Consider the following 13,322-nt stretch of genomic DNA (forward strand, 5'->3'; position numbering starts at 1 on the left):
GGGAGGACCTCCTGCCAGTGTGAAATGGGGAGGCCCCGTGACCTCAGGCCAGTAGGATGGTTTTCCAGACAGTGGGTTTCTCCCTTTCTGCCTTCCCATTCCCTCTGGTGGTTCTGCTCATGGCAATGCACCTGGCCAGCAGGTACTGCCACAGCTCGTCGCTCATGAATAAGGTCCCCTAGTCGCTATGGATGAAGCAGGGGTATCCAAAGAATGGCCTTGATGTAGCTCAGTACATAACGAAAACTTCCCTCCCCTCCATGAAACATCTCCTGCTACCTAGGAAAGACTGCCAACAACTGAAGGACCCATCACACCTTGGACACATTCTCTTTTCCTTCCTCCCCTCAGGGCAAAGGCTTAAGGGTGTGAAAACACAAACCAACAGTCTAAAAGACAGTTTCTTCCCTGTGTTACACCTCACTGGTAGCAACTGTGAGAGATGCACAAACAGATGAGTTAATTTTAACACAATTTATAAACAAATGAACAATAATAGTGTTACCTCAATAAACTTAACACCCAAACATAAGCCTTTATGACAACTCTACATTAACAAGGTGTATGTGGAAAAAAAAAACCCAGACCATTACAGTCCAAGCTCAAAATGCCCAAAAAGAAACTCTCAAAATGACACTTCAGATCAGACACATCAAGTCCATCAGTCAAAAAGGAACAGCTCGCAGAGGCTGGTCTCCAGGTTTGAAATCTTAGTTTGGTTGCACGCTGGTCTTTTATTTGGGCATACAGACAAATGGCCATGATCACTGTAGACTTAAGATTTTCCCGAGTTTCAAATGTGGCAACATTTCACACAGGGATTTTTACCCAGTGACCTCCTAGTCATTACACAAAGTTCACGTCTCCGAAGCCCACTTTAGGGTTAACAAGTGACCTTCTGTCACACAAGCCTTCCCCTCTAAAGACCCTGTCTTAGATCATCAAGTGACTCCTGTCACTCGGAGTCCTCCTCTTGAAAGATCGGATACACTTACACATACACACTCTGGGTGTCAGAGTGGCGCAAACTGCAGTCAGGACCTCAGTGCTGACACCCGCAGACAATGTAGCTCAGTCTCCTTTCTCCCACTAAAACTACTGCGTGAACACACTGACAGACAGTTATAGACGGCAGTGCTAACATCCGTGAACGAAGCAACTCAGCCTCTTGTTTCCTGAAGCTGCCGTGTGAGCACGCATACGCAGACTGAGCATCTGACTGACTGCCCTCTGACCAAACGACTAATCAACCAACTTGTTCAAAACTCAGCACGCTATGCTTTTCAACTGCCCCACAACGTGCCTTCAACTTTCCTGATTGGTGGAAAGAGGTTGATTACAGTGGACACACTCCCCGCAAGCCCACTAGCTTCCAGCACATGGCTCTCATCCTTCTGCTGGCTGTCATTTCCCAGCGCTGTTTCAGAACTTCCCACGCAGCTATTAGTTTTCTCAGCACTACTTCAGCGCTTCACAGCAGCGCACAATCCTCTCTTTCCTGCTATAGGTTCAGTTCTGACGCTGGTCAAAAAATAAAATTGTCCAGGGTCCATAACAGAGCTGTCCTGCTGCCCTTGCTTGGTGCTAACTGATCTTCCTTTTCACTGCAACCCTATACTCTAAATTGTGCTCAAATGCTAGAGATAAATTGTTTGATTGCTTGCAGAAGAAACTTTTCCCACCACACTAGGTATTTTAACATAGAAAATAGAAAACTACAACACAGTACAGGCCCCTTAGCCCACAACGTTGTGCCGACCCATATATAGAACATAGAACAGTACAGGACAGTACAGACCCTTCAGCCCACAATGTTGTGCTGACCTTTAGACCATGTCTCCTACATAACCCTCCACTTTAAATTCCTCCATATGCTTGTCTTGTAGTCTCTTGAAATTCACCAATGTACCTGCCTCCACCACTGACCCAGGCAGTGCATTCCACGTACCAACCACTCTCTGGGTAAAATAACCTTCCTCTAATATCTCCCTTGAACTTCCCAACCATTACCTTAAAGCCATCCTCTCATATTGAGCAGTAGTGCCCTGGGAAGGAGGTGTTGGCTATCTACTCTATCTATTCCTCTTAATATCTTGTATACACCTTCATCATGTCTCTTCTCATTCTCCTTCTCTCCAAAGAGTAAAGCCCTAGGTCCCTTAATCTCTGCTCATAATACATACTCTCTAAACCAGGTATCATCCTGGTAAATATCCTTTGCACCCTTTCCAATGCTTCCACATTTTTCCTATAATTAGGTGACCAGAAATGGACACAGTACTCCAAGTATAGACTAACCAGAGTTTTGTAGAGCTGCATCATTACCCCGTGGCTCCTAAACTCAATTCCTCAACATATGAAAGCTAACATCTCATAAGCTTTCTTAACAGGGATCTGTGGACATGGACCCCCAGATCCCTCAGCTCTTCCTCATTACCAAGAATCCTGCCATTAACTTGGTACTCTGCCTTAGAGTTTGTCCTTCCAAAGTATGCCACCTTACACTTCTCCGGTTTGAACTCCATCTGCCACTTCTCAGCCCAGCTCTACATCCTATCAATGACCCTCTGCAATCTTCTACAATACTCTACACTACCCACAACACCACTAAACTTTGTGTCATCTGCAAACTTGCCAACCTTCTACCCCCACATCCAAGTGGTTAATAAAAATCATGAGAAGCAGAACCGTTCCTTGAGGGACTACACTGACACAACCCTCCAATCTGAATGACTCCCTCCATCACGATCCTCTTCTTTCTACAAGCAAGCCAATTCTTAATCCACATGGCCAGGCTTCCCTCAATCCCATGCCTTCTGACTTTCTGAATAAGCCTACCATGTGGAACCTTGTCAAATGTCTTACTAAAATCCATGTCAACCACATCCACTGCACTACCCTCATCAATATGTCTGGTTACCTCCTGAAAGAACTCTGTAGGCTTATGAGACACAATCTGCCCTTCACAAAGCCATGCTGACTGTCCCTGATCAGACCATGATTCTCTAAATGCCCATAGATCCTAACCCAAAGAATTCTCTCCAACAGCTTTCCCACCACAGATGAAAGGCTCACTAGTCTATAATTACCTGGAATTTCCCTACTACCTTTTTTGAACAAGGCAACAACATTTGCCAACCTCCTATCCTCTGGTGCCATTCCCATGGATAACGAGGACTCAAAGATCATAGATGGAGACTTAGCAATCTCCTCCTTTGCCTTGTGGAGCAGCCTGGGGAATATTCCATCAGGCCCCGGGGACTTACCTGTCCTAATGCATTTTAACTACTCCAACAAATTCTCTCTCTCATTAGCAACATGCTCTAGAACCTTTATTCCACCCATATTGTCCTTACCATCATCAAGGTGCCTCTCCTGGTGAATACTGAAGAGAAGTATTCATTGAGGAACTCACCTACTTCTACAGCCTCCTTGCACATCTTCCCACCTTTATCTCTAATCAGTCCTACCTTCACTCCTGTCATCCTTTTGTTCTTCACATAAGTGAAGAATGCCTTGGGGTTTTCCTTAATCCTATTCGCCAAGGCCTTCTCATGTCCTCTTCCTATATACTGACCAAAAGAAAATTAAACCCTCTTTACTTCATAAGCCTCTGTCTAAGAGTCTCTTAAATCCCCCTATTATTTCCGCCTTCACAACCACTGGCAAATCATCCCAGGCTCCACAACTCTCTGTGTAAAGAAATATATCCCTGATGTCTCCCCTAAATTTTCCTCCCTTCACTTTGCACAGATGTCCCTTGGTGCTTGCTACTCCCACTCTGGGAAAAGGGTATTGAATATCTACCTTGTCTATGTCTTTCATGATCTTGTCGACCTCTATTACGTCACCTCTCATCCTTCTTCACTCCGAAGAGAAAAGCCCTTGCTCTGCTAGCCTAGCTTCAGAAGACATATTTTCCAATCCAGGCAACATCCTGGTAAATCTCCTCTGCACCCTCTCTATAGTTTCCAAGTTGTTTCTGTAATGAGGTAACCAGAAGTGAACACAATATTCAAAGTGTGATCTCACCAGATTTGTAGAGCTGTAACATTTCTCATGACTCCTGAGCTCAATCCCCTGATTAATGAAGCCCTTCACAGACCTTCTTAACTATCCTATCAATCTGCATGGACCTCAAGAGATGTATGGATTTGGATTCCAAGTGCCTCTGGCCTCTGTCCCTTCACTTTGCTAAACATACTACCATTAACTATGTATTTTGCCTTCAGGTTTGACCTTCCAAAATGCATCACATCACACTTACCCGAATTGAACTCCATCTGCTACTTTTCCGCCCAACTCTGCATCCTATCTATATCCTGTTGTAACCTACATCAGCCTTCAACCTTCATATTATCCACATATCCCTCTACTTCTTTGTCCAGGTCATTTATAAAAATCAGAAAGAACAGACATTCCAGAACAGATCCCTGCAGAGTTCCACTAGTCACTTTCTGACATAAAAATTTAACTACATGTGTTAGCTTCAAAAGCTGCTTTCAGGTTGCCTGTGTCCCAACAATGAGTGCTCATGACTCATTGTCATTCACAGTATAATTCTCAGCTACTATTTCTTTACTCATTGCCAAAAAGGTATTCACCAAAGTGAAAAGAGTAGGGATAGATTAAGAAGGAATAGTCAAGTGAGTAAAAAATGCAAAGAAATAAACCATACAATCCAGGAATATTTAAGTTAGTTGTAAAGAATCAAAAGGGAACATACACTCTTTGAGGAAACTTGACTAAAACAGAAGTAAATCACCAAAAACTGTAGATTGTAAACAGAGCAAGACTAAATGAGGAACAAATAACCAAAATGTCATTATTATAATTTATATATTATTACTGTTATCTTTTCAAAACAAAACTATTTAAATATTTGTAACGTAAGTCAGAAATATTAATGATTTTAAAACTGCCATACCTGTTATAAATATCATCGTCCTCACCGCCCCAGCCCCAGTATTCGTTTGGGAAGCCATTTATTTTTAAAAACTGCTCCTTGCTCAATCCTGAGACACCACCAAAGTAACCGCTGTAGGGGAGCCTAACAAGAGAAAGCAGAAAGTTAGCAGGGACCACTGGCTCTCGAGTACTAAACAACCACTTCACAATGGAATTGCAATGTTTGGAATGATATATTCATAAAAAGCATTTAATAAGTGTCTGCCTACATTTCATCTTTGATATTTTGTGAGTACCAAGTTATTTCTCATTCTTTTTTCAAAAGGGCCCACAATATTTAAGCATGTTTCTCCATACTTGACTCAGCCAGATTGTGTATTGGTACACTAGAAGATGTACAAACAAGTCGATGCTGTCAGGTTATATTTGCTATTGACAACAAGCCAAGATGCTGAGAATCACGTGGATAAGCTTACATCCTGCCAATGCATACCACAGCCTGTGGGATCAAGGGAACCCTCTGCTGATATATGCTGCTCGACTTCAAATAAATATTTATAATATCCTGATTTATTTTTATCGTAACTGACAATTATATGAATTAGCAATGAGACTAATCCAAATGAAGTTCAGTAATTTGTGATTTCTGCTCTTTGTTGGACATTTTCCTGAATTTCTCAACTCAAAATATTTTGACCTGTAATTTACTGGAGTGTGAATAGATAATAAGAATTTCAAGGCAATAAATAAAGCATCTAGGACTGTTGTGAAGAACAGGACAAACAGGGCACCTCAGTAATTGAAAAGATTGAATAAGAGGAAGAAAGAGCCATGGAAAAGGGGAATGAGCGAATGAATGGCAAATCAAGTAAAGTAAAAGTCCTAAAATCTGGACTGCTCAGGGATTGGATGGTTCTGGATTTTCAGATTCTCAGGAAATATTTTTAAAATTCACATATAAGGAGAACAAAGAAGAGATGATCACGTAAATGTTGATAGTTTATTAACAAAACATCTTTTCATATAAAAAAAAACCCAAATCAATATGTATTTGTTCACTTCCATGACTTCTGTGCATCTGTTGCACTTACGCAGGCACACACACACAAAAGCCCGCTAAATTTGAAAAGTTTGAGAGTTTTCAAGAAGTCTGGATTCTCGGCTCGTCTGGATTTCTGACATCTGGATTTTTTGGATTTTTACTGTTGATTTAGAAAAATAAAATGAAGAAAAGAACCAATATAAAGAGAGAGAGAAAATGGGAAGAATGAAAATAATGCAATAATTTGGACTTCACAGCATCTGTAGCTCTTTTGCTTTTGGAGTTCAAATATTTTCCCTGCTGAGCATGAGAGTTTAATTGATGTAATAATGTCAAAATTGTACTTATATATACTTGAACAGAAGGAGGGCATTTGGGCCATCAGATCGTGCTAATTCCCAGTTAGCAAACCACATCCTCTTATTTCCATCAACTCCTGCAGCCTATTCTTTGTTACATATGCCCATCAATTTCCCTTTGTACATTTTTTGTACATTTTAACCCTTAGCAAGTAGTCAGTCAATTCACCATGAAATCTCTGGGATGTGAGTGTAAGTAGGTGTGATTGGAAGAAACCCATGTGGTCACAGGGAGGACTGCAAACTCCACAGTCAGATCATTTGAGGTGAGAGTCGAATCTGGATCCCTGGAGCTGTGAGGCAAAAGTACAAACACCTCCAGTAGTTTACACTCATTGCGCCACTCATTAAATCCAGTCAACAGTCTCCATCACAGTATTAAGTTTTAGCTCCAACTCTCTGATGAGTTTATGATGCAAATCACACAAATCTTACAATTCATTTGGGAGGTTGAGAGTGACTTGGCCCTGTTATGTAACTGGTGGAACAGCGTAAATTGACCAGCAAATAATACTGATTCACAACTCATGACTCAGCACTCTTTTGCTTGAATTTTCTGGCTGATTTATACATTAATAAGGCTTTGTGATTTAAAACCTTCATTACTTCGCAGCAAGTTTTTGGCCCATTCCACATTCACAAGATATTGGTTTCTGTTCAGCACCATAGCAAAGGGAACCATACACTTAAAAAATCACGTCAGCAAGAAACAAGCTGAATTCTGTATTTTGGCATTCATTCCAAGTAATAAAAAGACACATAAATGGCACAGAATGGAATACAACAGTTTGCAATCAATGGGAAGCAGTCATAATTAAGAGATATATAGTTACCAAAAATTTTTTTTGTCTCATCAGTGATTTATCCATGCTAGAGTGGTAATACAAGAGATCCTCAAATTATAACCTGAGCCCTTCAATTCCATTATATTCAGAGACAACTACAGAGATATGTCATTTTCTCTTAATTAATTGGGTTTAATTCATCTTCAAGTCTGACTTACTGGGAAGAAGGACGAGGCCAATCCATTAAATGTAAGTTTTCTCCAAATGTGCAACTGCAGAAAATTCATTGGAGAAAACTGACAAGCATCAATAGGCTTCTCACTGACTGCATCAATTTAAGGATATTGGTTAAAAAATAAGGCTTTTTGTTAACCCTGCATTTTGACAATCTTTTTTTTTCATAACAGCAAATTCTGAAATCCTCACAACATTCTTTTTGGTGCATCTAGATTCCATTATGGTTTCATGTAAACTTGCAAAGACATTTCTTAAAATCAAAGAATGATTCTGCACAGATACCTTACACACCTCAGCCCTTCAACAGTGAGTCTTCTTGCAGAAGGCGCAAGGCCATGGGGAATAAATATGTTCATTTATTCCCCATGGCCTTTATATGTACATGGGATGTGAAGATCTAAACAAAATCCTGATATAGGGTCATGACCCAAAACGTAAACGAGTTCTTTCCCCCGACAACTGCAACTCTTCCAGAAGTTTTTTTTTACTCTCCAGATGCCAGTATCTGGATTCTCTTGTGTCGCATAACTGATTTATGAGTTATTTTCTTTTTATTGCCTGGTGTAATTTATGTTTTTGTACAACATCTTCAAAACTTATCTAATTATGTTCAATCATACTTTATCCAAACATAAAGCAAATATTCCTGATCAGGACATGAGAATATTCTTAATTTGAACATCTATTAACAATTTTTGATAGCTCCCAATACATTGCAAGCCACTGTTCCTGACCACAATAAATTATTTGCAGATCCAGCCATTAAATTCATACTTACATGTGTTTTCTTAAACAAGGCAGTAAATTTTGAAGATATTTGTTCTGATAAAGATAAATAGCACAGATTCTGCTGTAGTAAAAACAATTGAGATTACCACTTTTTAAATAAATTTTATTTGTATAGTTTAAACCACACAAATAAAGCACATAATGAAATATAATTCAATTCAATACAAATACGTGTGGCATATAAAAAGATAAGAAAGCCTCCCTATAGATACCACCCCATCCCCTCTTCTATTCCCTACAATGAAAGGAAAGAGTAAAAAAAAGAAAGTAAGAAAGGGACAAGAGACTCTCAAAAGGGATACCAGTTACTTAAAAGTTCCTTAAATATTAATACCCATATTTTGTAAATAAGGGCTCTGTATTTTCCAAAATATATATTTGTCTCTTAACTTATAAGTAATTTTCTCAAGTGGTATACAACTTCGATCTTCAACATGCCAACTTTCTATACCCAAATCCGTATCAGACTTCCAAGTTATGGCAATACACTTTCTTACTATTGCTAAAGCAATTTGTACAAACTTCTTTTGATACATATTCAATTTCACTTTAGGTTTAACACCCTTAATATCACTCAATGAAAATAACATTGGATCCTGTGGGAGATTACCACTGTTGAGTAAATTGAACAAGTTTTGTTGACTATGCAAATACAGTTAAACTCTTTGAGTTGCTGTCACGTTAACCTGTTCCGACAAAGGAATATCCACTATTACATTTGATTCTAACAGACATAGTAACAAGATGACTGCAACAGCACAAAACATAGAGTGTATTTGATTACTTAGGGCATTAACAGTTACGAGGAGAAGGCCGGGGAGTAGGGCTGAGTACAAGGATGGATCAGTACACAATAGAATGGCAGAGCAGACTCAATGATGGCCTACTTCTGCTCCTATATCTTATAATTTTGTATGCCAACTGGATGTTGCATCCAGAAATAGGTATTTAACCAACTTATGTCATTACAAGCTAACACCTTCTCTGACCTTGCAAAACATGAGGGAGACTTTTCTAGGAAAGTCAACATTTACTGATGGGAAATGTTAGCATCTCAGACTTTAACTGATGATCTGCTAAAGGTGATTGCCACCGACTAAATTGAAAGACAAGAGCGTTGCAATTTTACCATGCTCCACTGTGGAACTCTGTTTGCGTGTTGTGCGTGATGAAACAGGAAAGGAAGGACTCTGAACATAGTTTTGATGGGGAAAGATTTTATTTATAGAAGACAAGTGTGGGAAATGGTAACTGATGCAACACACACAGCCACACACAAACACAAGCACACACACACATACATGCAGTTTACAGCAGCCGTGGGAAAGAAATAGTGGACAATTAATAACAAATGTGGGGAAAATAGCGTGGGAACAAATACACACACATACAATGAACTGGTAAATACAATGATCAAGGAAAAATCACTACAATGCCCCACCCCCCCTTGACTCAGTGCAGGCCCAGGTCTGTACTACAAGGGACACTAATTAAACACTCCCAACCCTTTTAACAGTGCACATTTGCCAACAGTTTCTCCAGCACCCTTCCATATTTCTAGGCCTGGAGTGAAGCAGGGTGGTCCCAAACTGGCAAAGAGAGAGATCAAAGAGCACATGGCACCTTTATAGTGCTGGAAGTTCCAGCCCAGGTCGATAGCAGGGTCAAATGGATTAATGCCAGGAAGGTTAATCCAATTATAATAGTCAATGACCCAAGGCCAAGTACAGGCAGGCTGGAGAGTTCAGTCAAGGTCATTTACATGGATCCAACAAGAAAGAGTGCATTAATGGGTGTGGCAGAACCAAACCTTGATTGGCAGCTGGTGTGTTCTCACATGACAGCCACAATCCTTCCCAATACAATCCACCCCTCAGAGGTCACACCACTCACCAATAATGAAACAATCAATAACTCTATGTACAAGTTATAAGTAAAATCAAAAAGACGTTTAAAAAAACAATACTAATCAAGTGGGTCAATATATACACTGGTGCCTTACGAATGCTGGACAAGGCCTATAGTCGAATTCAATGACAATGCCTCATCAGCCAACTCTGACCAAACAGGGTCATTGTTACCAATGGGGCAGGGTCCTCTGGGGGCTGGTCCCCAGTGTCAGAGGGGAGGGTAGAAAAAGGAATTTGTTTGCTCACCAACTCATATGCCTGGTTTCTCCATTTGCTTAGCTGGCAAATGTGAGCACCCTTACCACCAATGTCTGTGAGCAGGCAAAGTCATCCATCAGGTGCCGGAGCCCTCTCTTGGCTTGCACATCATGCTTTGTTGCTCCCAACGTACAGAGCCCAAATGCCTGAAACCATGCTACCCCATGGGGAGGCAGGGGGCAGGCTGGCAGGTATACATCCAGGGTGTACCTGGGGTGCCCAATTTTCTGGGCTGATGTTTTACACCAGGATGCCATTCCTGCTCGCCTTCTCTTTCAACAGGTGCTCCAAGTGCCTGTGTTGGATCCCTGCAACGACAGCCACGAGGAGTCAGGATGGAAAGTTAGCCAGTTTAGTGTTTTTAAATAAAGGCTCCCACAGGGCCCACTCCATTAAGTGTTTTTCTGTTAATGGGAGTTCTAGGGTGATGTTGTCATTGTGAAATAAAATATATTCAATGTTTCCTACCATGTGACCTGTGGATTAGGAGTCAAAACTGAAGGCACAATTTCTGCAAATTATTTTCCTTCAGTTTTGTTTAAATTATTTCTGGTTTTATGTGTTTCAAATCAACAAGAATTTTTCACTTTTTCTTGATCATTTAATTGAATTTTAATAGTAGTTAACTGTCTTCTATGAACCAAAATTTTTTTTTAAAAATGGTCCAATCATTTGATAGAAGATAAATCATTGTCCAAAGCTTTGTCTTCTGTCAAAGAATGTCCGAAGAGTTCAGAGGGCAAGTCATGGAGTTGTACACCATAGTGTGGTGTTACAACCACTGGACTGTCTGTTGACTGCCTGTGCCTGTCTACATTTATACCTGCCGACTGCAGGGGGCAACCCACTGTACCTGCAGGGAGGTAACCTGGGAGGCTGGCTCCACCTACTCCCTGCCAATCACCGGCCACATATAAATGCTCACGCCAACCCTTGTATAAGCAGTAGAGTACATTGTGCCAGAAGGGATACTGAACCTTGTGTGCAAGTTATAAGCTAATTAAGACTTCGTAGTTTGAGCTTTTTGTTCTCACTGCAGCACATCACACATAGAAACAGGTCTTTTCGTACAATTCATCTATGCTGACCATTGGCCTTTGTTTGGTCCAGATCCCTCAAACCTTCCCAATCCATGTACTACAGATCCAAAAGTTACAACTGTCCCTGCTTTTACCACTTTATTTGACAACTCCTTTCATATATCCACCAACATCTATATCAAAAGGTAGCCACCATTACATTGTGGCCTCTCTCAATTCTATGCCTTCTAGTTTATATTCCCCTACTTCAGGAGAAAATGATTGAGTATATCTCTGCCCCTCATAATTTTATAAACTTGATGCTTCACATGTTCCAGGGAGAAAAGTCCCAGACTATTCAGCTTATCCTTATAATTCAAGGCAACCAGTCCTGGCAAAATTCTTTTGAGACTTTTTCTGCACCATATCCACCTTAATGATGTCTTTCCTACAGCCAGGTAAAGAAAACTGTGCATAATACTCCAAGTGCAGTCTCACCTACACACCAACACAGTTGTAACATGGTGTCCGATGCATAGAGCTCCACCCCCACCTCAGACCACATCTCTCTAATGCTAATCCCAGCATACAGACTGCTTGCCGGACACTCCAGTCCAGTTCTAAGGCAGGTTAAAACCTGGCCAGCAGAAGCCATTCATACACTTCAAGAATGCTTTGAGTGCACTGAATAGCACATATTCAAGGAAATAGCAACTGATGAGAACTGCATCAATCTGGAGGAGCATTGAGCATTGGTAACCAGCTACGTTAGTAAGTGTACTGATGACGTCACTGTGCCCAAGACCATCATTACTTGCTCTAATCAGAAGCATGGATGACTGCAAAGGTGCATGTGCTGTTGAGGAACCAAGACTTTCTTCAGAGCGGGCAACAAGGTAGCCATAGTTATTACAAGAGCCAAGCTGTCTAAGGCCATCAGGAAAGCAAAGCGTGCGCATGCCCAGCTCATTCATGGTCACTTCCTGGACAGCAAGGACATGTGACGCATGTGGAAGGGCATCCAAGAAATCACCAATCACAAGACTGCACCATCTGCCTGTGCTCGGTGATGCCTCCCTCCCAGAAGCACTGAACAACTTCTACATGCATTTTGAGGAGAAAAACAATGTGGCGGTGAAGAAGGCCGACGTGAGGAGAGTATTAGGCAAAGTCAACCTCTGGAAATCTGCTGGACCAGATAACAATTCTGGAAGAGTGCTCAGGGAATGTGCGGCTCATCTGGCAGATGTTCTCACCGACATCTTTAACATCACCCTGAAAAGCGTCATGGTCCCAAAGTGCTTCAAAGCCGCCATCATTGTCCCTGTGCCGAAAGTCATCTGTGTCCTGCTTCAATGACAATTGGCCTGTCGCACTCACATCTACTGTCATGAAGTGCTTCAAGAGGTTCATTATGGGACACATCAAGCTCCTGCTGCCCCATCACTAGACCCCCTGCAGTTCACACACAGGCCCAACTGCTCTACAGATGATGCCATCACCACTGCCCTCCATCTAGCCCTCACTCACCAGGAAACTAAGGACAGGTATGTTCAAATGCTGTTTATTGACTTCAGTTCAGCATTCAGCACACTTCAATACCTGATAAGGAAGTTGAACCTGCTGGGTCTAAACACCTCGCTCTGCAATTGGATTCTTGACTTCCTGTTGGGGAGACCTCAAGCAATCCGGATTGGAAACAGCTCCTCCAAGTCGATCACACTGAGCACAGGGGCCCCTGCTTAGTCCACTGCTGTTCATTCTGCTGGCAACATGACTGTAGTGGGCCTTATTAGTAAGAATGAGGAGTCAGTGTACAAAGATGAGGTGTTGTTGTTAACGAACTGGTGCAGAGCCAACAATCTGTATCTGAAAGTTAAAAAAACAAAAGAGGTGGTTGTCGACTTCTGGAGGGCTCGGGAGGATCACTTTCTGCTGACCATTGATGGCTTGACCGTTGAGGTCATCAAGAGTATCAAGTTCCTTGGTGTGCAGTTGGCAGAGAATCTCACCTG

At 41.4% G+C, this 13,322-nt stretch overlaps 1 protein-coding gene across 7 annotated transcripts in view; it reads right to left on the reverse strand.

The window, feature by feature from the left end:
- b4galt2 (UDP-Gal:betaGlcNAc beta 1,4- galactosyltransferase, polypeptide 2) overlaps window positions 1–13,322 on the reverse strand; it is a 384,372-nt gene that overhangs the window by 82,267 nt on the left and 288,783 nt on the right. For 6 of the 7 annotated variants that reach the window (XM_069938861.1, XM_069938856.1, XM_069938855.1 and 3 more), the window contains exons 5-6: window positions 8,110–8,178; window positions 4,928–5,050 (exon numbers count right to left, since the gene is read on the reverse strand). In XM_069938861.1, coding sequence (XP_069794962.1) covers window positions 4,928–5,050; window positions 8,110–8,178 — 192 coding nt within the window. The remainder of the gene's footprint in view (window positions 1–4,927; window positions 5,051–8,109; window positions 8,179–13,322) is intronic. The other variant, XM_069938859.1, reaches the window with a different exon arrangement.

The sequence above is a fragment of the Narcine bancroftii genome, chromosome 5 (assembly GCF_036971445.1).
Source record: "Narcine bancroftii isolate sNarBan1 chromosome 5, sNarBan1.hap1, whole genome shotgun sequence".
Lineage (NCBI taxonomy): Eukaryota > Metazoa > Chordata > Chondrichthyes > Torpediniformes > Narcinidae > Narcine > Narcine bancroftii.